Source organism: Leuciscus leuciscus (assembly GCF_965113295.1).
Source record: "Leuciscus leuciscus genome assembly, chromosome: 6".
NCBI classification, from domain to species: Eukaryota; Metazoa; Chordata; class Actinopteri; order Cypriniformes; family Leuciscidae; genus Leuciscus; species Leuciscus leuciscus.
Window position 1 is genome coordinate 4,215,607 of NC_138730.1, and position 25,551 is coordinate 4,241,157.

Below are 25,551 nucleotides of genomic sequence, written 5' to 3' on the forward strand. Positions count from 1 at the left end.
CAAAACTACTGCATTTCAATCAGTCGTTTAATACAAGTCTACTAAAGAGATGCGGTTTTTATACACATACAAACATATGATCAATGCACATATATAAAGCACATGTAAACTGAAGATAAAACATGCTTGACGCTCGTGAGCCATCATTCTTGAATGAAAAACAATATAATCCTTGTTCACAGTCATCAAGAATATGAAGTTGTTCATCCCTGCATGAGCCACAGGAGAGATGACGTGATGTCACATCAGTCCAGCAGGAGGAGATGTGGACACACAAACTCTCTGAGATGATGAACACACTCCACAACACACACTATGGGAACATATCCACGAGTAAGCAATGACTGGGTTAATAAACAGTTCATAAAGCTTGTTTCAGTTTGAATTTAGCCTAATACATGTTGATTAATAAATAAATAAAAATAGAGATCAACTATACTTGACTTAACTTATCTCTATCAAAGTTGTAGTGAATTATTTGAATTTTGATAGATATTTTGGACCTACATATACACTTCCAGATACATATGCACACACACACTTACACAGAGGCCCGAAGCGCAGAGGACGGAAAGGACGTAATAATGCCCATAGGCCTATATGGGAAACAAGGTTGATGTCACATGATTTATTTCCTCTGAGTAAAAAACCAAGAAATTGCTTAGGAACAAATGTAACCGGTTTCTTATATACAGTATATATGACTGCTTCTTTGATTTTGAGTTGTAGCATTTTTGATTTCGATGTCGTGTGCATCCCTGGGGAGAAATGAGTTCTCTTCTAGCTCAGTTTATTAACTGAAATAATTTTTGCTCATATTACTCTGCTGTATTATCCTAACTTGGAAACCTCAGATGAGAACAAGTTATTTGTATATATCTATTGCTTGAACTGCATACAAGGTAAATTAGCCTGTGTAATATCCACTCAGGACTGCCCTGTTGAGATTGGATAAGCTTCAGCTTACAAAGACAGTTCTATTAGTAATAGACAGAGCATTATATTATACTTTGCAAGACCAAGGACAACGAAGGATCCAGGAAAGATTCTGCTGGAGGGTAAGCATGAATTTGATCAATGTGCCTATAGTTGTCAATGATTGTTATTGTTTCACGAGAGTGTAGGGATACTCCTAGATTTACTGGTATAGGTTAAACAAGCTAGTGAGGATTTAATCCTATTCTGACCTGACAGCAAAAGACTACCTAGCTACTTCGATACTAGGGGTTCTTCAGGAAAATGAGATAAATACCAGCAGATCTCACCACAAAGTAGAAGCCTAAATGGGATCGCACACCGGACGCGCAGCGCCGCATCTTTAAAATTCGAACACATTATTCTCTATCAGTGTACACACACCATAGACAGTATATAAACTGGACACAGCGACCCCATTGGATTCAACGGAGAAAAGCGAAGTCAATTAGAAGCTCTCACTTCCTGATGGCTGAGCGTACTGCGCAGACTCAAACTCAAACTTCAATGTTTTATGAAAGTTATGTGTAGGGTTAGGGTTTCTGGACAGGAAATGTGTTCCAAGATGAAAAAATAATAATGTTGACCCAAGAATATGTCCTGCTTGAAACCACAGCAAAGATTTTTACACACAGCAACTCAAAATCACCAAATATTCAGTTACGTTCCAAGACCATAAAAAAAAATCTCAATCAGACACTCTACCAACATGTACAACATAAGTTAACTGACTGTAAGAGCTAGTGCACGTCTGTGTTTGTGCTGCACAGTACACACACACACACACACACACACACACACACACACGTTGCTTACTGTGCCATAAGGCTCACACCCTGGTTAGCCAGTGCTGACTGTGTCATTCATTTGTCAAATGTTGTCCAGATATGTTGCAATGTAATCGGGCCATATTTGCTGTGTCATGTGTGGGCCACTTTAGGTTCATATTCAGATTCACAGTGATTATAGTCCCTCATCTTTGCCAAAACTGGGTCACGTTTGCTGCAACATATGACCCTGGATCACAAAACCAGTCACAAGTCACACGGGTATGTGGCAATAGTCAACAATACATTGTATGGGTCAGAATGAGGGCCATATTTGGTTTACACCCAGATTAGTCATCCGGCCCATAAGAAGGCCTGCAGTGCCGCATCATTGCCTGAAGTGGCCCACATCCGTCTGCTATCTGAGGAGCGAGTGAAACACACACAAATGCTGTTAACTGGTAAACATGTTTAGTCGTTCTGTAGAGGAGAAGAGACTTCATCCACAGAACAAAGACAATATACAGTAGATCTGTGCATCAGCAACAGACACACACATAACTAACTTCATATACAATAAAACAATAACAATAAAGATATTCTGTGTATAAAATGTTAGAGAGATAACGTAAATGTTTAAAAGTTACATGTAAACTTTATATCTTTTGAAACATTTATGTGCTATACTTGACAATCACGTTCATGATTAGAAATATTTTAATAATTATGGATGAGTTCAATCCAAACATTATTATATTTGCAGGCCTGATACTGAAGATTTCTGCTGACACTCATCTGAGCTTCTTCCTCTGTTCCACCTTTAATTACAACTAAACCATCATTTGGCTGAATAATAAACCAACATGAATCATTCAATATCACATGTTTCTAATACGCATGCTAACACACACGCTGCTTTATTTAATTGTGAAGTCTGAGTCTCTTCCACCTGTATGAAACACATTTACACATTTATTTCTCCTCATAGACAGTAGTGAGACTCTTCTGTGGATCACCTGATGGTTTCTGCTCCTCTCATGATCATTTCATAGATTTAAAACCATGATGTAAACAATCCACCGCTGACGTTGGTCAACTGATATTCATCTCTGTAAAGTGGAACAGAAGAGAAAACAATCCGTGTTCAGTGGAACAGAAGAGAAAATAATTATATTTCAATTACTGTTTTTTTTAGTAAGAATAAGTTAAACTGAATTCCTGTAATCAGATTAATTACCGACTTTACATGATCTTGCACAGATATTTGTGTTTTATAATATAATAGATGTAAAACCTGAATGATGTTCATATGTTTGTGTGTGTGTGTCGGTGCGACTCCTATTGAGTCTCTGTAAAGGAGAAACTAATGAGTGTACGGCGTATGGAATAAACCACAGGGAGCAAATACAAATGTTATTTTGAGTTCAAACACAAACCTTTAGTTAAAGCCGTTTGTCCTCTAGTTTAAACATGTTTGTAGGCTCTTAGTAAATCACTGAGAGTAAAGTAAGTGTAAAGTAGTGTGAAGTGTTGCTTGTCACAGTAAAAACACACAAGAGACAGAGACATTTCTCATGTGAGCTGGACGCTGTGAGCTGAAGCTGGAACTGCACTGATTTTAGCAGGAGTGCAGCGTTTTCCTAGCCTGGCAAGCCAGACCTACATCAAGATGTTAGGTCTGGAAACTCACCATAGACCCGGCTCAATCCGAGGGGCGGGATAAATGGCTGTCTTTCAAATTCCCTCTGCACCCTCAGCGCTTCAACCAACCAGAGCGTTTTCCCAACAGCGGAGCTAACGTTAGTTGATAAATTCAACTTTTGCCATATCTGGCCGGCAAAACGACGAACACATCTTCCTTTTTTAAGAATGACTTAAGTGCCGTTCTTTGCTCTTTTCTCAAAGAAAAACTTAACTCCAAGTCCTCCAGAGTCGCGGACAAAGCCGATTCGAAAGACTGTTCTCCAGCAGCAGCCGCCATTCTTTGTTTTCAAGTCGCAGCCAGGTAACCGTTGCAACTCTGTCATCATTATGTAAAGCCCGCCCCGCATACTCTATACACGACGTGATTTGCCTGACCCAATTTAGGTTTTTGCAGATCGAAAGTCTATGGAGAGTTGCTAGACTACCCTGGCTGCAAAATACATTTTGCTGCCGCTAGGGTGCGTCTAGATTTCTAGGCTAGCGTTTTCCTACAATCTGACCAAGTCTGTTTTCACACTGAAATGATTCACTTCTACTGACACAGTTAATAAAGCAGGTGTTGATGTATAAAGCTGAGACAGTGAGCTTTTGTTCTCTTTCCTCCTTTGTGTTAAACATTTCAATAACTTCACATTTTGTTCTCACACAAACCCTTTGTTGCAATAAAGCTTAATAATAATTTCCTTTCACGAATGTTTGAAAGGTTTGTTCATATATCAGAGGTAAATGAAGATCTCTTTAATATCTCAGTGATGTTTCCTCACCTCAGGACACAGTTTGAGTCTCGTATCACGCCTCTGAGCCGCTGCTGTGAGTCTTCTATATTATTGTGTCTCAGATTAAGCTCTTTTAAAAACTGCAGTGCTTTTGAGTTAGTCAAAGACTGAGTTAAAGAAGAAACATCTGTAATGCCACAGCGATATAGACTAGAAAGACACAAACAGAGGAAGAGATATTATCTTACAAACAAATCATGAATGTAAAGAATTTTACACTAATATAATGTGAATTTAGACTCACTGAGTATAAAGTGTTTTAGTTTAAACTGTTGAAGTGATTTTAAGCATTTTGATTCTTGTATGTGAATGTGACTGACCTCAATCTCTCCAGTTTACAGTGTGAATCCTTCAGTACGGCACATAAGTGCTTTACTCCTGTGTTTCCTAGTTCATTCTCGCTCAGGTTCAGCTCTCTCAGGTGTGATGGGTTTGATTTCAGAGCTGAAGTCAGGATGAGACTCTGTTTCTCTGTAATACTGCATTCACTCAGACTGAAGACAGAGAAATAACAATAGTTCACATCTATGATGATCATCTTATTGAAGAGCTACAGCAGCATTTAGTTTCCAATAGTCTGTTCTGAAACCCAGTCACACTAGTTCTGTGTGCTGGAAGACACTGTTTCTTCTCTTTCATTTTAACTATTTATTTGATGTATCTCTTCTTTATTCTCTGTTGAAAAGGCAGATTTCTGCATGTACACAATCAGTACATTGTATCAAATGCTGGAAATTAAACAATTACTATCTAGATAAAAACACATAAAAATGTGAGCAATAGGGAAAACCCAGAAAGTGCACTGCTATAAACAATGAAACATAAGCCCTGCTGTCTTCAAATAAATAAACTTCAGTCACACTGTAATTGCTGTACAGTATAATGATACTAACTGTAGTTTCTCCAGCTTGATTTGTGGGTTCATCAGTAGATCACTGAGGTTTTTCACTCCAGAGTCTCCTAGTTTATTCCTGCTCAGTTTCAGCTCTCTCAGGTGTGACGGGTTTGATTTCAGAGCTGAAGTCACATCAGAACAATCTTCATCTGTCATTTCACACCAGCTTAAACTACATTAGCAGAGAGAGAGCAGAAAATAAGACAGAAGAAAAGAAAACTCTTTATTCTGTAAAGTCACATCATCTTCATCAGCAAATAAAACAGAGGAAGAGAGATCTACATCTTTATTTCACCAGATCACAAAATACTAAGGTGAACATGTTTGCAGAAATATAATGTGAACTCAGACTCATTGTGAGATATTGAGTATAAAGTGTTTTAGTTTAAACTGTTGATGTGATTTTAAGCATTTTGATTCTTGTATGTGAATTACATTTACATTTACATTTAGTCATTTAGCAGACGCCTTTATCCAAAGCGACTTACAAATTAGGACTAAATTCAGCGAGTCATCATAAAGAGGCAAAAGCAACAACAACGCAGGAAGTGCTCAAAATACGAAGTTCAGGTATTATTCAGAGTAGCATAAGCCTGATAAGTGATGTTTCAAAGGGAAAGGAAATTTTTTTTTCTTTTTTTTTTTCTATAAGGTTAAGTGCTCACGGAAGAGATTGGTTTTCAGCTGTTTTTTGAATGTTGTCAGGGATTCTGCATTCCGGATGAGGGTGGGGAGAGCGTTCCACCAGCATGGAACTGTGAATGAGAATGTTCTGGAAAGTGATTTTGTGGCTTTCTGTGATGGAACCACGAGACGTCGCTCGTTGACCGATCGTAGGTGTCTGGTAGGGATGTAGACTCGTAGGAGTGAGTGAAAGTAGGAGGGAGCTGAGCCTGTGATAGTTCTGTAAGCAAGCGTCAGTGCCTTGAACTTGATGCGAGCAGCTAGAGGTAGCCAGTGCAGAGAGATGAACAGAGGACTGACGTGGGCCCTCTTGGGCTCGTTGAAGACAAGACGAGCTGCAGCATTCTGGATCATCTGTAGGGGTTTGGTTGCACATGCTGGAAGTCCAGCCAGAAGAGCATTGCAGTAGTCAAGCCTAGAGATGACCAGGGCCTGGACGATAAGTTGTGTTGCATGCTCAGTTAGGAAAGGCCTGATCTTCCTGATGTTGTGCAGTGCAAACCTGCATGATCGAGCTGTCTTTGAAATGTGATCTGTGAAGGTCAGCTGGTCATCAAACGTTACTCCAAGATTTCTGACCGATCTTGATGGGGTGATTAATGATGACTCTAGCTGGATGGTGAAGTCGTGCTGTAGAGATGGATTGGCAGGGAGGACGAGAAGCTCAGTCTTTGCCAGGTTGAGCTGCAGGTGATGTTCCTTCATCCATGTGGAGATGTCCGCCAGACAGCTTGAGACCCGCGCAGCTACTGTGGGATCATCTGGTTGAAAGGAGAGGAAGAGCTGTGTGTCATCAGCATAGCAGTGGTAGGAAAAACCGTGTGCCTGTATGATGTGTCCCAGTGATGTGGTGTAGATGGAGAAGAGGAGGGGACCAAGAACTGAACCCTGGGGAACCCCTGTGGTCAGCTGATGTGCTCTGGTTACCTCACCTCTCCATGCGACCTTGAAGGACCTACCTGTGAGATAGGACTCAAACCAGTGGAGTGAAGTTCCTGTGATGCCCAGTGATGAGAGGGTGGACAGAAGGATCTGATGATTCACCGTGTCGAAGGCAGCAGACAGATCCAGGAGAATGAGGACTGAAGATTTGGAAGCAGCTTTTGCGATCCGTAGGGCTTCTGTGACTGACAGTAATGCAGTCTCAGTTGAATGTCCTTTCTTGAAGCCAGATTGGTTGACATCCAGCTGGTTGTTTAGAGACAAGAAGGATGTTAGTTGGTTGAAGACAGCTCTTTCAAGTGTCTTCGCAATGAATGGTAGGAGAGAGATAGGTCTGTAATTCTCTACAAATGATGTGTTTAGCGTTGGTTTTTTGAGCAGTGGAGTAACCCGAGCCTGCTTGAATGCTGTAGGGAAGGTGCCAGTGTGGAGGGATGAGTTGATGATGTGTGTGAGTGATGGTAGAAGTGTGGGAGAGATGGCTTGTAGAAGGTGTGAGGGGATGGGGTCAAGCGGGCAGGTGGTAGGGTGACTGGAGAGGAGAAGTGTAGATACTTCTTCCTCGGTTAGCGAAGAAAAGGAGGACAGAGGGGTATTGGCTGTGGAAGGGGTCGGTCTGGGTTCCTGTGTGTGTGGAGCTGAGAACTGACTGCTGATAGCTGTTGTTTTGTTGGTGAAGAAGGTCGCAAAATCGTCAGCAGTTAAGGAGGAGGCGGGAGGTGGTGGAGGTGGACAGAGGAGAGAGTTGAATGTCTTGAAGAGTAATCGTGTGTTGGAGGAGCTGTTGATCTTGTTGTGGAAGTATGAAGATTTTGCAGCATGAACATCAACAGAAAAGGAGGAGAGGAGAGATTGATACATACTCAGGTCAGATGCGTCTTTTGATTTGTGCCATTTCCTCTCCGCTGCCCTGAGTTCGGTCCGGTGTTCCCGAAGAACCTCAGATAACCAGGGGTTAGAGGGAGTAGCGCGTGCTGGCCTGGAGGAGAGAGGGCAGATAATGTCTAGAGAAGAGATTAGAGTGGAGCATAAGGTGTCCGTTGCGGTATTCACATCCAGAGATGAGAATTGTGAGGGTGGGGGAAGAGAGGATGACACGGCAGAGGAAAGATGGGAGGGGGAAAGTGAGCGCAGGTTTCGTCTGAAAGTGACTGGTGGTGGGGGTGGTGGTGCAGGGGTAGAGAGTTGTAGACTGAAAGTAATGAGGAAATGATCTGAAACGTGGAGAGGTGTCACCAGGATGTTTTCTGTGGTGCAGTTGCGTGTGTAAACCAGGTCCAGTTGGTTGCCTGATTTGTGAGTAGCTGTGGTGATGAGTCGTTTGAGATCGAAAGAGGCTAGGAGAGAGGTGAAGTCTGTTGCATGTGGCTTTTCGAGATGAATGTTGAAGTCACCGAAGACTAGAAGTGGGGTGCCGTCCTCAGGGAAAGTGGACAGCAGCACATCCAGCTCATCTACAAAGTTACCCAGCTGACCTGGGGGGCGATAAATGACTACAATATGGATTTTAATGGGAGTTGTAAGTGTAATAGCATGATATTCAAATGAGTTGTTGTTGCATAGAGAAGAGAGCGTGGAGTATTTGCAATTGTTAGAAACGAGAAGCCCTGTACCCCCACCTCTCCCAGACTGGCGAGGGGAGTGGGAGAAGGAGAAATTGCTAGAGAGAGCAGCAGGGGTTGCTGAGTCTTCTGGACGAATCCAGGTCTCAGTCAGCCCCAAGATACTAAGAGTAGAATGAGATGCAAAGGCTGGAATGAAGTCAGCTTTATTGACTGCTGACTGACAATTCCATAGACCCATGGAAAGAGAGAGAGGAGTATGTGAGGATGTGAGGATGGGACGCAGATTGGCAGTATTGCGCTGCCTATTGCGCGTGATGAAAGGACGGTGCCGAGAGATAACAGGAATGTATTGAAAGCACATGTTGATTGAGGTGAACAATAAGGTAAGTAGAGGGAAGAGAAAGGGAAGAGGAGATACTTAAGTGCCTTTCTGGTGTTCTTGCTCGGTGGAGTCGCGCAGGTAGAGTCGCTGGTCTTTTCCCGAGTCGGTCTTCACACGAGGAGGCTGAACACGAGAGCTGAACGCTTCCGCTGACGCTTCCGCGACAGCGCGCAAATTACACAGATATACGGATAATGCTTTCACCGCTTGAGTGAGTACAGCTGTTTCGGTCGGGCAATTAAGTGTAAATAACGCGAAAATGTGGCAATTCCAAACTGCTAGGAGCAAAGGCTTAAGTGCAAATGTAACAATCATTTTAATTTTCACTCGCGGCTGTTGTTAATTGTGCCAACGCGTCTAACTAAAATACAGAATTATGTGCAGTTAAAAATACAAAATAACAAGAGGATCGAAGATAGGCTTACCTTGACTAAAATACAACGCTGAAATAACAGGGAAACAGAGTATTCTGGCAAAAACACTTGCGCGTTCTTGCTGTGCCTCTAGTATGCTTGTCGCTGGTCCTGCTGGAATGATCTGAAATTCCTCTATTTATATCTATTCTTACAGATGCTGTTTCGGTCGGGCAATTAAGTGTAAATAACGCGAAAATGTGGCAATTCCAAACTGCTAGTAGCAAAGGCTTGACTAAAATACAACGCTGAAATAACAGGGAAACAGAGTATTCTGGCAAAAACACTTGCGCGTTCTTGCTGTGCCTCTAGTATGCTTGTCGCTGGTCCCAGAATTAGAGGTCTGCACGGGCTTTAAACTGAAGCCCGAACCCGGCCCGTACCCGCGATCATTTAACCCGACCCGACCCGACCCGACAATTACATTTACATGTTAAGCCCGAACCCGACCCGAACCCGAGGTCCACTCTGTTTCTCACAGCAAATACCATTTTTGCAATATGTTGTATTTAATAATTGCTTGAAACGGTAAACAAATACATGTAGGCGCAGCGGCCCTATAAGCACAGCAGTAAGAGAAAAACGTACCAATCACGTAACTTTGCTGTGGTCGAACAGGTGTACCAGTCACACATTTCTCTGGAACTCAAACTTTAAACTTTAAAAAGTTCACGCAGTGTTGCAAAACTATTTACACAAATATATCCTTCTCAGTATGAGTTATGAAGGAAGAGAACGCCGTCGACAGTTGATGGTTTCAGCGCCGTCCTCCTCTGATTGAAAGTTAGTCCAGCTGCACTGAAGTTTCTCTCGCTGCTGCTGCTACTTGCAGGGATGCTGAGGATACTACGGGCCAGTTTTGACAATAAGGGGAAAACACCGCTGTTGTTTTTCGACCAACCCAAGAGATCCCGCTCTTCTTCCATGTCGTGGTTGCGGCTGGAGTATTGCGTAACTTCATCTGCGGTTTCACCGAGGGGCACATTTACCCACTATCATGCTTCGTTTAGTGGCCGGTTCAGCCACCCGTTCAGCTGGCTCGTTGCCTGTGGTAAAGCTGGCTATCCGACGCCTGGCTTCTTGCTGGATATCCTCTCTGTCAGGGAGAGACAGTATGCGGAGCTGACAGAACTTTGGCCAAAGGAATATGGCAATCTTATGTAGTGTCTGGATTTTGATTTTGCGGTTCAGCCATTCAAGATGCCGCTCACGAATGATGGCCTGATGAGGACTGTCTGACGCCACAGGTCTGCAGTGGCGCTTAAGCCTCTCGTGCCACAAAACAACCAGGTTAAGTGTGGGGTACTGGTCACCCTCTAGTTCCCTCTGAGCCTGGTAAAATGGGCGAAGAAATTCCAGCAGGAACTCCAAGACATCTGGAGATATTTCGTAGATTTTTTGGCTCTCCCCTCGGCTTTCAAGTTTTTCTCGAAGCTCAGCGTACACCTACTTAATTGAATCCAAGGTAAGGAACACCGTGCTAAACCTGGTGTCTGACATTTGCCTGACAGTTGTTGATAACTGACTTATTATACCCGTTTGCTTGACATATCGCACAAGTGCCTTTGCTGCCAGCAAAGTCTGTGTGACCTCTGGTGCGCTGTCTCGTAGTTCGGCAGAATCAAGCGCATGTTTGAGAACTGTGTTATAAACATGGTCCTGACAATCCAGTCGATGATACGGCGCGAGTGCAGCAATCATGTTTGATCCCTGGTCAGTGACCCAGACGACTTTGTTCATAACACAAGCATCAAATCCTAGTACAGATACGAGCAGTCTCTGTAATTCTCTCCGTATGTTGTCACTGGTTTTTGCTTCTTCAGGAGGGAACATCGCTGTTGTTAGGACTCTGCTTCGAAGCAAAAAATCAGGTGTGATGTAGTGGCAAGTGATAGTTAAGAAACTGATCTTGCGATAATCGTCAGTCCACATGTCGGTGGTCATCCCAACACTAATATCAGACATGATCTCTGATATTTCTTTGACCAGCGCCTGTCTTTTGGAGGCCGCGGTTTCCTTGCATCTCCGAGAGATGGTTGTGGGATCAGGTAACACACTGTCCACTGAGACACGGCCATATGCAGCCCCCACATTTATTAGGTCTTGCGCTAGGTTAATAAAACCTCTTCCAGCAACCGTATGAAACGATCTAATATCCCGACAGCAAAACTCCACACATTTTTCTGTTACATTAGATTTTACAGAAGCTGGTACTGACTTGGCTGTTGGAGATAGATAGTCTGAATGAGATGACTGTCTGTTGTTACTAGCGACTAGGCCTGCTGTTGGACGAGTGCATCCACGTTCAGTGTGTCGCTGTAGAGAAGATGTACCTGTCTTTTTGCTGTCATACGCCAGACAGCTTTGCAAGCTCTACACTGCACGTAACCACTGGGCTCTTTACTGGTTGAAACGACAAGATCATAATGCTTCCAGATTGCAGCTTTTCCTGCATCATTTGGAACTGTCATAAGTTTTCCCTCAGTAATTTTTTGCTTTATCAGACTTATGGTTTGCTTGCTGTCGTCTGCTGTCTGTGTTGTGACTGAAATAGCTTGCGAGAGCGGTAGCACATGCGCAAAACAGTTTTGTGATGTAAATGATGTAATGATAAAAAAAAATAATAATAAAAAAAAAAAAATTATATATATATATATTTTTTATTTTATTTTTTTATTATTTTATTTATTTTATCATTATATCATTTATATATTATATCATTGATATATATATATATATATATATATATATATATATATATATATATATATATATATATATATTTGAGAGAGAGAGCCTGTGTGTCTGTGTAGCCAATCTGCGCACGCATGTACTTTCTCTCTCTCGCGTGCCGGTCACCACAACACAGCAAGCAGGCAAAGCACACGGCACGCAAACTATATATAGCCTATTTAGTTTTTCTTAGTTACAAACCCGAACCCGACCCGAACCGAACCCGAGGCTGTTCATTAAACATTAACCCGAACCCCGCACATTTTTCGGGACCCGTCGGGCTCGGGTCGGGTAGCAGACCTCTAATGTGAATGTGACTGACCTCAATCTCTCCAGTTTGCAGTGTGAATCCTTCAGTACGGCACATAAGTGCTTCACTCCTGTGTTTCCAAGTATATTCCAGCTCAGGTTCAGCACTCTCAGGTGTGATGGGTTTGATTTCAGAGCTGAAGTCAGGATGAGACTCTGTTTCTCTGTAATACTGCAATCACTCAGACTGAAGAGAGAGAAATAACAATAGTTCACATCTATGATGATCATCTTTTTGAAGAGCTACAGCAGCATTTAGTTTCCAATAGTCTGTAATGAAACCCAGTCACACTGGGAAAACCCAGAAAGTGCACTGCTATAAACAATGAAACATAAGCCCTGCTGTCTTCAAATAAATAAACTTCAGTCACACTGTAATTGCTGTACAGTATAATGATACTAACTCTAGTTTCTCTAGCTTGAATTGTGGGTTCATCAGTAGATCACTGAGGTTTTTCACTCCAGAGTCTCCTAGTTTATTCCTGCTCAGTTTCAGCTCTCTCAGGTGTGACGGGTTTGATTTCAGAGCTGAAGTCACATCAGAACAATCTTCATCTGTCATATAACAGCATCTTAAACTACATTAGCAGAGAGAGAGCAGAAAATAAGACAGGAGAAAAGAAAACTCTTTATTCTGTAAAGTCACATAATCTTCATAAGCAAATAAAACAGAGAAAGAGAGATCTTCATCTTTATTTCACCAGATCACAAAATACTAAGGTGAACATGTTTGCAGAAATATAATGTGAATTTAGACTCATTGTGAGATATTGAGTATAAAGTGTTTTAGTTTAAACTGTTGATGTGATTTTAAGCATTTTGATTCTTGTATGTGAATGTGACTGACCTCAATCTCTCCAGTTTACAGTGTGAATCCTTCAGTACGGCACATAAGTGCTTCACTCCTGTGTTTCCTAGTTTATTCACACTCAGGTTCAGCTCTCTCAGGTGTGATGGGTTTGATTTCAGAGCTGAAGTCAGGATGAGACTCTGTTTCTCTGTAATACTGCATCCACTCAGACTGAAGACAGAGAGAGAAAAGAAAATGACTCAGATTTATGATGATCAACTAACGTGTTTAGCTTCATCCAGCAGACTTTTGCTGACAAATAAACAGGGATATCCAGGTTCAGGTAACACAGAGAAAGACTACACATTGTTCATTTAAATATACTACCAACATTGTAACAATACAAAGGTTGTCTTGATCTATTTATATTAGTTTACACATTAATTTCATATCATTTTTAAAGGGTCATGAAACCCCCTAAAACACTTTTTTTTTTAGATGTGAACAGATATGTACAGGCTGCACATCACTGAAAATAATAAAAGCACTCATAAGTATTACCAATAAGTGGAAATTGGTTATTTTTGTGTTTTTCTGAGCAATTTGGTTCTTCCGGGCTGAAAACTAAAGTGGAAGCGACGTCACGGTCTCTGAGGTGGAAGCGTGCTTTCGGAGTGTGTGATTGGCTGCCGGGGCTGGAGAGAACGATTCTGTATGCAGCCGGTTCTGAGCGACTCTGTTATATTTTTAAAATGCATCAAGGTGCCTTCAGATCCATTTATTTTTTTCCCTCTGCAGTCATATTTTAATATTCATGTGTCTGTATAATGTTGCAAGTCTGTGTTTTATTAGTTGTCGTCTCACCTTTTCCCGCCCTCTACACTCCCACTTTTCCACAGCTTTACACACACATTTCCTCAGACTTCTCCAGCTCTGAGATGTGAACGACCAGCTAAAACAGGGTTTCATGACACTTTAAGGTTCTTTCGTGTCAATGTCACCTTTGGTTTGCTCACTGGGACAAATGTGGTTCATTGTGTTCAGGTGTTTCTTGTGTGCTTAATAGTGTCTGTGTGTATATTTAGCCCTCATGCAGGGCCGTACACACCATTGCGGTCCAGATCTTGGTCATTTTTCGACGTGTTTAGACCTTATATGCCAGAGAAACAAGCGCGCAGCATCTTTAGAATATTGTCTTTGAACTTCTTTTTTTGCGGTCGCTCTGTATATTTCTATGGCATCGCTGTCCACGAGTAATTAGCTGGTGAAGTGGATTTACTTATTGTAGAGTTAATGAAAGTTATCATGAGCATGGTAATGTTTTAAGCAGATGTCTTAACAAATGTCAGTAGACCGGGAAGATTTCTCTCTGGCGTTCATGGCGAGTCCGCATCGTCAACTTCATCTTTGTAGCGACACAGAAATCACCAGTTTATTAATAAACAATTAAATGTCTCCTTGCTATTTTTGATACATTCATTATCATTACTTTTGCCGGTTCTTTGTGGCAAGCTTTATGCGTGCGGTCGTGCGCTTGAGTAAGGCTATATTACTTAAACGCTCATTATCCTGTATAGCCTATTTAAGTAATTAAATTAATATAAAGGGGCGATTTTTCCACTAATGGCTTAACTGAACAACTACTAGTCGACTAGGAAAAAACTTTAGTCGGAGGCAGCCCTTATTCCACATATTTTGGTACCAGCTGCTATTCTGGGTTGAGCGAGCGACCCTGAGCGGAATGAGCGAGCGGAGCAGAATATTCAGAAATGCGCTCGATCTCCGCTCACATGCCTGATCGGAACAAAGCATGACAAATTCAAACTTTATTTCATTTTCTCCGTAGCTTGAACATTCACTACATTAGGCATAAGAGCGTTAACGCTGTCCATTGATGCCCACTTTATTTCACGTTTTTAAGTACAATATTATGTTAGTCCACAGCCCCCCACCAGGGGGTGCTGATGCTATGACGAGGGGGCTGCACCACCCCCCTTCCCGCGCTACTGCCTTCTTATGTTCATTCATGTTTATTTGATGCTATAAATTAACTAGAAGGAAGAGATGATCGGTTCACGAGCAGCTTTATCTGAGGCTCTACAGCAATCTGTCACGACACATTAAAGAGCCACAAAACGGTATTTATTGTTTAAATTTCTTTAAAAAATTACTAAATTTGAAAGGTGAGAATTTGTTTCATATAAAAAATAACCTGGTCTGTCCTGTCTGTCAGCGCCTTGTCAGTGTCCTCTCTGCTCCGCGATGTATTTTTCACTGCGTGAGAACATGGTGTGGCGTGAGAGCGGCGTTGCTTGTCGGACATAGCAACAGTAACTAAAGGGAACGGAAGGGAATGGTTTGGGTCTTTGCGAACGGTCAATTGGATGTGAATATATGTTGCACTTGACCCATCACTACAAGACGACTCGACAGATTCGGCGGCATTCATTCGTGAAAAAATCATTACATAGCCTACATGTAGATTCCTTTAAATGTTAAGGGGAAGATTAAAAAAGAGAAACTGGATCTGTGAATTCTCACAGAATCACAATTGAATTCATATCTTGCTACTCAGTCAGAATCTCATTAACCTGGAGTCCCAGTCTCTGTCACAATAATCATATAGGCTATGTGATGTTTTAGGCCTATTGACAGACATCCATTTAAAATGTAGGCAATGGCATATAAAGAAAATTTGTTCCAAATCCACTTAAGTTTCTCAGCTTGCACTCTAGTAACATTTGTGTGGTCCAGGTAGCTTTGCATAAAAAATGGTTGTCATTCGCAAGGCTACTTTTACTTTTATACTTTAAGTAAATTTCCAAGACTTTTACTTGAGTAAAGAAGTTAAATCAGTACTTCTACTTTCACCAGAGTATTTTTTAACACAAGTATCTGTACTTCTACTTGAGTACGGGAACAGAGTACTTTTGCCATCTCAGGGGCCTGTTTCAGAAAGGAGGTTCAACCAACTCTGAGTTCAAACTTGAACTCTGAGTTGACTTACCCTGAGATGGGAAACTCTGAGTTTTCGGTTCCAGAACAGTTGAAATGAGTTAGTTCAATCAACTCCGAGTTGACTGACTCTGAGTTAAGCGCGTGCACCACAACTATAAAAAGCCATTATCAATGGAGCGCAGATATTATGAGTCACCATGGCAACAGCGCCAGGCAAAAAGAGGTCTGCATATTTCTCACCAGCAGAACTGGATGAGCTTCTGCAAGCATATGGAGAGTACGAACACATATTATTATTATTTTTTAAATATCGGCTCCAGCAGCGAAGGACAGAGAGTTAGCTAGGGAGAAAATAGTTACTCGAGTCAATGCGTACGTTTACATTTTAATTACTATTATACAGTGATGGGTGTAATTAATTATCAAGTAATCTAAATACTGTAATTTAATTAAAGGGATTACTCTTAATTCTTCTGTAATTTAAAGTAAAATCTGATGTAATTGCATTAGACTATAGAACAATTCTGTATGTTTAACATACAGTTTTTAAAAGGTATATTTTTAATGTAACCTTCTCCCTCTACACACTTTGGTCAATTCAAGAATAATTCATGCAATTGTATATTGTTTATTTGAAAGCATTAAAAGTGCAGTTTCTTGTCTCTCCTTGTATTGTTCAAGTGGTTGAGGTTGATATGGGATTTAGTAATAAGTAGACTTTCTAAAGATATTAAAAGAACTTGGCAGCAGCAGCAGAAAATGAAATATAAAAACATAATTCAATCAAGTAAGGCTTGAGCATCATGGGTGTTATGCTACCTGACTTTACATTTGACATATTAAATAACTAAATAGCATCAGTGTCTAGCAGTGCAGCAGCATTTTTGGCTGAGGGAATTCCCGGAGGGACTTCAGAGCCAGTCACTCCCGAAGATCCAAGGGCCTTCATAAAATGTAAGAGGTTTACATATGTGTTATTTTTTATTATTATTGATATTTCCATTTATTTTACTTTGGGTTGGGTTTTTTGTTGGTCCCAACAGATTCTGATGGCAATATCTGTCTTTTGGAGCCTCCTGTCCCAACAGAACCCCAGGCAGTTGTAAGTAGCCTACTCAATACACCAGAAAATATGACAAATAGTGTTATAAAGTGTACTCGACCAAATGCTCATCTTCACAGGACGATGGGGATGAAGAGTTTCTGCTGCCACAGAGAGGCCTACAGAGAGGTAATGTTAATATTATGTGTCTACACATCAAACATTCACATTTTTATGTGGAGCAGCCTATAGAATCTAAGTATAAACGGGTATTCTTATCTCTCCCCCTCCCGCCCCCAGAGTGTGGAAGAACAGCAGGAGGACGGTCCATCAACTTCTGGTGCACAGATGAACACAGTTCAGTGATTCTCAGTAAATGCCACAGTTTAATTCTGTAGAATTTGTTTAGAACTACATTATGTAACTCTAATCTACTACTGTATTTTCAGTTGCCAGTTAAGGAGTTATTTAGACTTCATCTTATTAAAAAGATTTGAAAAAAACAGCAGTAAAAATAGCAATATTTTATTTATAAATAAAATATTAATTTTATTAATAAAAATGTACTGAGGTGTTTAAACACCGCTTCCTCTTTAAAAAGGGGAGGAGACCAAAAGAAACTCTGGGTCTACCTAAGAAAACCTGCTCCCAACCAGGTTAGGTTCACAGAGTAAGTTACCATGGTAACTGACTCTGAGTATAAGTTACCTCTCTTTCAGAAACGGGCTTGACTTACTCTGCTTTCTCAGGTTTAACATACCTCCCATTCTGAAACAGAAAACCCAGAGTTTCCCTCATTTCAGGGTTAACATACTCAGAGTTTTCATTTAACCTCCTTTCTGAAACAGGCCCCTGGTCTATATAATGAAGGTTGTGAAATAATTGGCTAATATTAACTCTACTTTGGTGCTGTAATGATATTGCACATCACCACGATAAACGACCTCATCTGAGCTGCTTCAGCGGACTAACAACACTCGTCAATGTCAAAATGTTTGAGATGACCAATCAAATCAAAGTATGGCTTTATGTTCACAGAAGCTGCGAGTCGAGCGCAAATTCCAGCGCGACGCTTCACGCTTCAGCTTTGGGAAGGGAAGATATACAGGTGAAGATGAGGAGACTGAGAGAAGAAGAAAGAGAGAATGTGATGAAGATGAGAGAGGAAGAGCAGGTATTGCACACTGTGCCCAGGGTGAGATTATCATTATTACAATGGATTCATATTTAACACAGATATATGTTCTTCACTATTACAGTGGAAACTATAAGCTCAATTTAATAGCACAAGCACCTATTAAATATATTTCCATAATAGTATTATTGTATAAATATATATTTGTATACCTCGAATGTGTTTGCATATTTCACCAGTATCAGCACTGGGACTGTTCACTGTATTACTCCACTTGTCTGTGTTTGTGCAACTTGCATCATTAAGCCAGAAGGGGGCGACACGTGACTGTCTTTATGAGTGAGCAATTGAACCATTAATTGAACTGATTAGTCCAAAAACATTGATTAATTCAGGAAAGAAACACGTTGCTGAAACTGATCTTTGATGCTCATACATATTGCTCATATGCCTCTGGACACAGAAGGATTGCATTGGCGTTTGATTGAAATGCAACATCTATGCAAAATAATCATTGAATCATTTCTAATTCCTGTTTGGAATAAGTGATTGTGTTTTATCAACAATAAGCATAAAATTTCTGCATTTCAATTGTGTAGTGTGGATCATTCATTGCAACATTTATCCTGATTCTCATGTTTAAGAATCTGTTTTCTGCTTGACAAATAATTTATGCTACTGTCCACTGACATGCTTTTAAAGCTACTGATATTCAATTTGTTTGCCCTTCAAACACCTTAAAAGTATAGTGGAGGATTTTCCCGATTTTTAGAAAAGAACCGCCCTCTCCACTTTTTGAATAAATGCACATGCGCAACACTCGACCTGCTCCCGAGAGGGAACGCCTATTAAACGTGTGCACGAGAGAGCATGCACGAGCCTAGTTCTCCTCATGCATGCTCTGTTTACAAGTTGCTGTCAGCATGGCTCATACAAGCCTACTTTCCAAAAGAAGATTTGCACTATTATGTTGCAAATTATAAACTAACTCAAAAACATTCATGCAAGACAAAATGTCAAATGCCCTTCCGTGTTTTATTTCCTTATTATACTGATCGATTGAGTGAGGACTTAAGACATGATCTGCAATGGAGAAGTAGCTTGTTGGATTTGTGTAATAAATACTATGGTGAACACATTGGAATTATCAAAAATTAACACACAAGGTTTTAGAACATTTCAGCGTTATACCTTTTACCATTTGGTCATAAGGCTACTTTAGACAAATTGAGATGTTTACCGTGTCTGCGCGGTGCGTGACTTGTGCCAGGGCTAGCATCGCTAATCATTAGCTTACATTAACTTTTACTAGCAGTGATTTTAAATGGATTTCTCCAAATAGCATGCTAAACTTTACCTGTCGAGTAGAAACTTCGCGACTGAGGCATCAGTGGGAAGCCCAACCTGTGCTTTTAGCGCATACCAGCGTGTGAAATATTCTCCCCAAAACACTCTGGTCTTGTTTCTTTCTTCTTGTCATACAATTCGTAGACACTTTGTCTCATGCGACCCTCAGACATTTTGAAAAAACCCGGTGAGAACGGCAAGCTTCAATGAATGGCTGAAACCGTAGCTCACCACACATCAGGGTTTCCGTTGTCCGGTAATTGCCGGACATTGGCCGAAAAAAAAAATGAAATGTCCGACAAAATTAAATCTCTCCGGTCAAATTGTCCGATTAAAATTGCCTAATAATCCCGCCCCCCTAACACAATCTGAATTTGAGAATAAGCCTAAAATGTATAAAGCAAAAATACACCGACCTTTGGCTATGTTATAAAGGAACAGGCTCTACCGTTTGAAAGTTATTAAACAACATTGCATGCTGCATTTCAAATAAAGCGCACGCCTAAAACGGCTGTAATATAGACCTAAACAATGAACGATTGAGTGAGACGTTTCAAATATGGCCAGGCCCAGGCAGACTAGCCGTAAAAGCTTTTTTCAGAGGCCAGACACGACGGACGATGGTGAATCAGGAACGCCTGAAGCCTCAGATGTCCAGACAGCTCTACCACCACCGGAGAAAAAGCAGAATCGGATCAAGACGAAGCAGCGAAGTCGCCTTGCGGTTACGCGGCTTATGCGCATTGCAAGTTGTGGAGAGACACTAGCCGCGTTTCCATTACCCTTCAAATTGCGCAAATTGAAATTGCGAATTACAAATATGCACAATGTAAACACGTCAATTTCGCAAAAACTCCCGTTTATCGCAAAAAAGTTTTTATGCTCGCATGAGGGCAATTCGAAAAAGGAATATTTCGCAAAACTGCAATGGAAACAGTTTTTGCGCATTTACAGTCATCTGACTTAGAAGACGCGGTGTGTTTGAGGTCCATGTATAGCTACGCAAATAATAATAATTTTATATTATTTTATTATAACATTTAATAGGCTATATTTAGAAGACGCTTTTATGCAAAAAAGGAACAAAGCTGAGTGTGGAGCGCGCACTGCATGGCACGGAGGCGCGGGCGCGAACACTTGCATTTGCCTATCAACAGTGGAAACAACTTAAAATACTCTATCATTTCTGGTCATACAGAAAATAATAATACATTATTCTCTACTACTTTTATTTGTGTAAACTCACAATAACAAGAAAACGTTGTGCTTTTGTAAAATAAAATAAAACAATCAGACGCACTTTCATGATCTCCGTAAACTGGAGCGCGAGAACTGAAACAAAACAGGCACGTGCACACATAGACATCAAAGGGGGCTTGAGCACCTGCCCTTTTTATTCCTGGAGAGAAAGTGCCCTTTGTTCTGGGGTGCTTTTAAAAAATATATATATATATATATATATATATTCCTGTTTGCGCACAGCTTCCCTGTCAAACAAATATATTTATTGAAGAATAGTATATCTAAATATCAGGTCAGGAGTTCTGAAGCGCGATTGTTCCCGATTGTATTGCTTCCGCTAAAGAAAATAGTACGCTCCGTCTCTACGGTTAGAATCCTGTGAGTCCATAGCAACGCTCTGTTTTTCATGGCAACGGTCTGTTATACTCCGCACAGCGGTCTGTTATCAAGAAATAACAGACCGCATTCTACATTGGAATTCAACCAAGCCATGTAATAAAATAAGTGAGTAATAAAATTTATTTTTGTATTTTGTCAATAATTTTTGCAGTGATTTTTTCAGTAAAGTTAACAAAATAGCAGCAACAGCCCTCTTCAGTTTAGAGTGAATATTTGTGTTGATTTTAAAGTGTTATGTATTCTACGGAAGCGTATTGCATTCACTTGAGAAAAAAAAATCTACTCTGTTTTTCTGAATTAATGAGTTAATTATCTCAGAATTACGAGATAATTTTTCATGAAAAAAAAGTTTTTGCTCTGTTTTTCTGAATTAATGAGTTAATTATCTCAGAATTACGAGATAATTTTTCATGAATAAAAAGTTTTTGCTCTGTTTTTCTGAATTAATGACTTAATTATCTCAAAATTATGAGATATTTTTTTCTTTAAATAAAAATATTTGCTGTTTTTCTGAATTAATGACTTAATTATCTCAGAATTATGAGATAATTTTTCATTTAAAAAAAATTGCTCTGTTTTTCTGAATTAATGACTTAATTATCTCAGAATTCTGAGATAATTAAGTCATTAATTCAGAAAAACAGAGCAAAAACTTTTATTCATGAAAAATTATCTCGTAATTCTGAGATAATTAACTCGTTAATTCAGAAAAACAGAATAAAAATAAAAAAATTATGAAAAGTTATCTCATAATTCTGAGATAATTAAGTCATTAATTCAGAAAAACAGAGCAAAAACTTTTTATTCATGAAAAATTATCTCGTAATTCTGAGATAATTAACTCGTTAATTCAGAAAAACAGAATAAAAAAAATTTTTTATGAAAAATTATCTAGTAATTCTGAGATAATTAACTCGTTAATTCAGAAAAACAGAGTAGATTTTTTTTTCTCAAGTGAATGCAATACGCTTCCGTAGTATTCTGATAACACCAAAATAATTAAAATTATGTAGTGCCTTGTGCAAAAATAAATTATTAGTAAAACACGCCCCTCTGCTTGATGCAGTTATTTAGGTTATTCTAAATATATACTTGAAACTAGTAGCATAGAAATGTTTTCAAAACATGCACATTGTGGAATGGTTTCCTTTGCTGCTTATAAACCTAGTGAATAACTTACTAAGGAGACCATGGTTTCTGTGTGAACTGATTATTTTGTAGACATCTTTTGAAAATGAAACAATTGCGTGAGTTTGAGGAAGATAAAATTAATTAACTTTTTTAATTAATTTTTTTTAAAGGAAGTCAGAGTTGCGTTAATATATATACTTTTTTGTTTAAAAAAAAGAAAAAAAATTCGTAATTATGAGAAGTGCCCTTTATTTCACTTGAGCCCCTGCCCCTCAAAATGTCTGTGCACGTCCCTGAAACAAAATATAGCATATGTAGGCTAAAGCTTGAAATGTCCACTTTAAAACGAACAAATTCGAATCGAAAGCTAATACCTTCTGATTATGCAATCCGTATGAAAGGTGCATTTCTCTCTAAAAGCGCATCTGCTTAACAGCGGAGATGGAAATGTGATTTTAGCCGACACTTAGAAAACAATAGTTTATTAATAATATTAATGGCTCTTCTCATTCAGCACTGCGGGAAAAACATCAATTCCAGGTTCTAATTTGGCCTTAGAAAACCAGTAAAATCGACATGTTTTCCATATTAATTTGTGAATATTTTAAATGTTTAATAAAGGGGCAAAAATCTGAAAATTCGTCGGTATTTACTTTTTTGCGCAGCAGTTGGTGTAGCCAGTTCAAATTAAAATTTTGGTGTTCAACTTTGCGTTTTAAAAAGACAACAACCGTTCATTTTTAATTTTTCAATTACGGGTTAAAAAAAGGAAAAACTAATGGACACAAAAATCCGTGTATCATTCGTTCAGTCGTTTTTTGATTTAATATTGAAAGTAGAAAAATGAGAAAACAGTTCCTTATTCGATTTTTCATTTTTTCCCAAAAAACGAAAAACAAGAATTCAGCTTTCGTTTTCGTTTTTCGTTCTGAGGTAGCAAAATTAATAAACGGCTTGATATTCGATTTCTACACATGGGCGGGAATGAAACGCCCCTTTCCTCTGATTTGTCAGCCGAAGATCAAACTGTCCCGTCATCAGTTCTTCCTGGTTCTTCCTCAGTTCTGCACTGCAGAATAAGAGTCCTCCGTTGTGCGGATTCTTAACGCGTTTATTGCAACTTTTTCATATTTTTTCCATCAACCAGACTAACGAATGGCTCGACACAACCCGTACTGGGGAATAGACTAGACAGGGCTTTCTTCTGTGTAGACCAGAGTTCTCAAGTGCCAGGGGTTTGCTATTTTCCGAACTGTAAAGTCGGTATCAAAAAAAGTTATATATTTTTTTTATCATGAACCACGCTGTGTTTTAATCAATCCTAAGTGACTATATAATGCATTTTACTTAAAATAATCTAAATGTTGACTTTCAAAAGTAGGCACGTCAGAAGGCTATTCACTCTATTTTGGTTCATTTTTGGTGTGCGCCAGAAAGATGTTCAAGGAGTCTGAGACGCAGCGCATCATGTTGTTTTCTTTATTTTTTAAAGGTCATTTGTAGTCATTTTGAATGTACACAAATAAAAATATAAATTGTACTGCTTCGAATGACAGAGTATTAAACGACAGAATATTAAGTTATTTCCCCTGCTGAGCAACAATGGCGCTGGCGCATCGCTCGCTCACACAACATCTAGGCTATTATCAGTTCACTTCTGGCATTGCTAACTTGACATCGCAGCCTATTCATTATTAAAATAAAACACAGTCAACCAAATATATAAAAATTATTCTGCTTAATTTAATTGGTCTTTTGTACAATATAAAGGCTGTGCTGCACAGTCCTACTTGCTGTTATTCCAAACTCATTTCCCTTGCTGTGAACATGATGATTTAGCATATACGTGTATATTGGGACTCGACTGAAGTGCGAAGCCTTCTTTACATTACTAGTTAGCATCCAAATGTTACATTGCAAATATGGAAACCTTGGACAGAATGAGAGATGCGCGAAACCAATGTCCGTACAGTTTCAGTTTCAATAAAGGACATAATAGGCTATTATTATAAGTTATTAGGTTAGGCTATATTTTTATTATACGGGCTACTTATTTTTCATTCTTGTTGTTTTCTGAATACCATTCATTTAAGGATTTGACATAGGCTACAGTAAGGGGAAATAAAATACGCATAGACATAGCCTATATGTTATTAATAGTGTTTATAATGTTAATGTTGTATTTTATTTACGGTCTTTTACACTATTTCTGAATAGGCTAATAATAAAATGCGTTTGTTTCCCTCTCAACATGACCGTGCGCTGCGCGCAAGCGCACATCTTTGAGATATAAATTAATAAATTTTAATAAAACACAAGGCCTACATAATAAAACTCAGAAGAGTATGTATTTTAATATATCTGTTGTTCTCTGTCCTCCGGTTGTTAGATAGTCAGTCTGAATGACAGTTCATGCGTTATAGTCAATGCATTATTCTTTTCTTTGTGTATTAGTGTTAAAAATATTTAATTTACAACTAATTATATTGATTTATATCTTCATTTATTATTAAAAAAATAAAATAATTACTGGGTGAGGCGACCATGGTAGGCTTAACAGCCGTCATTTACCCTGCATACCCAGCTGATGCAAAGCGTAGGTGAATTTATATCTACACAGAAGATATAAGCCCTGTGTCTGGTTGTTTGATGAAAAAAAGATGAAATGTAGCCTAGTTCCAATAAACGCGTTAAGAATCTGCACAACGGAGGACTCTTATTCTGCAGTGCAGAACTGAGGAAAATCTTCGGCTGACAAATCAGAGGAAAGGGGCGTTTCATTCCCGCCCATGTGTATAAATCGAATATTCAAGCTGTTTATTATTTTTTCTACCTCAGAACGAAAAATGAAAAATCAAGCTGAATTCTTGTTTTTCGTTTTTTTGGAAAAAATGAAAAATCGAAAAAGTAACTGTTTTCTCATTTTTATACTTTCAATATTAAATAAAAAACGACTGAACGAATGATACACGGATTCACAAAAGTAGCCTACATGGATCGTTTGGACAGAATACGAGACAGAGTTCTTTATTAAATTTATGAAAGAAACAATAATTAGCCTATAGGAATACTGGATTCTAAATCTCAAAGAAATGCCACAATCAAAACCTCGGAGCAGAAATGAGGGCGAAACACCCAGAAACTCCTTATATGTGTCGTTCGCAGTACAAGGGTCTTTCCCTGCCATTAATGCTTGGATAACACGCCACGTCTCCTTCCATTAATAATAATAATAATGTCTAATGCGGTGGCTGTGATATTATATAAACCAACGTCCGTTGCCGTGATTTTTGAAATGACTATTGTGAGAGAAAAAAGGACGTTTTAGTCGCATAACATCGGTTAATGGAAACGCCGTCATT

At 39.5% G+C, this 25,551-nt stretch overlaps 2 protein-coding genes and 1 long non-coding RNA gene across 3 annotated transcripts in view; 1 reads left to right on the forward strand and 2 right to left on the reverse strand.

Annotated features, from left to right (window-relative positions):
• Positions 1-357: 357 nt before the first annotated feature.
• LOC309501907 (uncharacterized protein) overlaps positions 358-25,551 on the reverse strand; it is a 427,051-nt gene continuing 401,857 nt past the window's right edge. The window contains exons 24-31 of the mRNA XM_082174163.1: positions 12,993-13,166; positions 12,550-12,723; positions 12,159-12,332; positions 5,116-5,289; positions 4,543-4,716; positions 4,211-4,372; positions 2,759-2,851; positions 358-2,164 (exon numbers count right to left, since the gene is read on the reverse strand). Of these exons, the coding sequence (XP_082030289.1) occupies positions 2,797-2,851; positions 4,211-4,372; positions 4,543-4,716; positions 5,116-5,289; positions 12,159-12,332; positions 12,550-12,723; positions 12,993-13,166 (1,087 nt within the window). The 3' untranslated portion in view covers positions 358-2,164; positions 2,759-2,796. The remainder of the gene's footprint in view (positions 2,165-2,758; positions 2,852-4,210; positions 4,373-4,542; positions 4,717-5,115; positions 5,290-12,158; positions 12,333-12,549; positions 12,724-12,992; positions 13,167-25,551) is intronic.
• Positions 5,300-11,742, reverse strand: LOC309501925 (uncharacterized protein). The gene is made up of 2 exons (XM_082174216.1): positions 6,761-11,742; positions 5,300-6,562 (listed from the first exon to the last, which is right to left on the reverse strand). The coding sequence occupies exons 1-2, from the start codon at positions 8,667-8,669 to the stop codon at positions 5,763-5,765; spliced, it is 2,709 nt and encodes a 902-aa protein (XP_082030342.1). The 5' UTR covers positions 8,670-11,742; the 3' UTR covers positions 5,300-5,762.
• On the forward strand, positions 16,830-17,407 carry LOC309502093. Its single transcript, XR_014207147.1, has 3 exons — positions 16,830-16,995; positions 17,076-17,124; positions 17,238-17,407. It is a non-coding gene; the product is annotated as an uncharacterized lncRNA (long non-coding RNA).

What these genes read in the sequence shown, in the direction of transcription:
- LOC309501925 (XM_082174216.1), bottom strand. Translation starts at nt 8,669, where the DNA reads ATGTGCTTTCAATACATTCCTGTTATCTCTCGGCACCGTCCTTTCATC. An exon ending in GTTTGAGTCCTATCTCACAG is followed by an intron (nt 6,563 to 6,760) that starts GTAGGTCCTTCA and finishes CCTTTCAACCAG; the next exon opens with ATGATCCCACAGTAGCTGCG.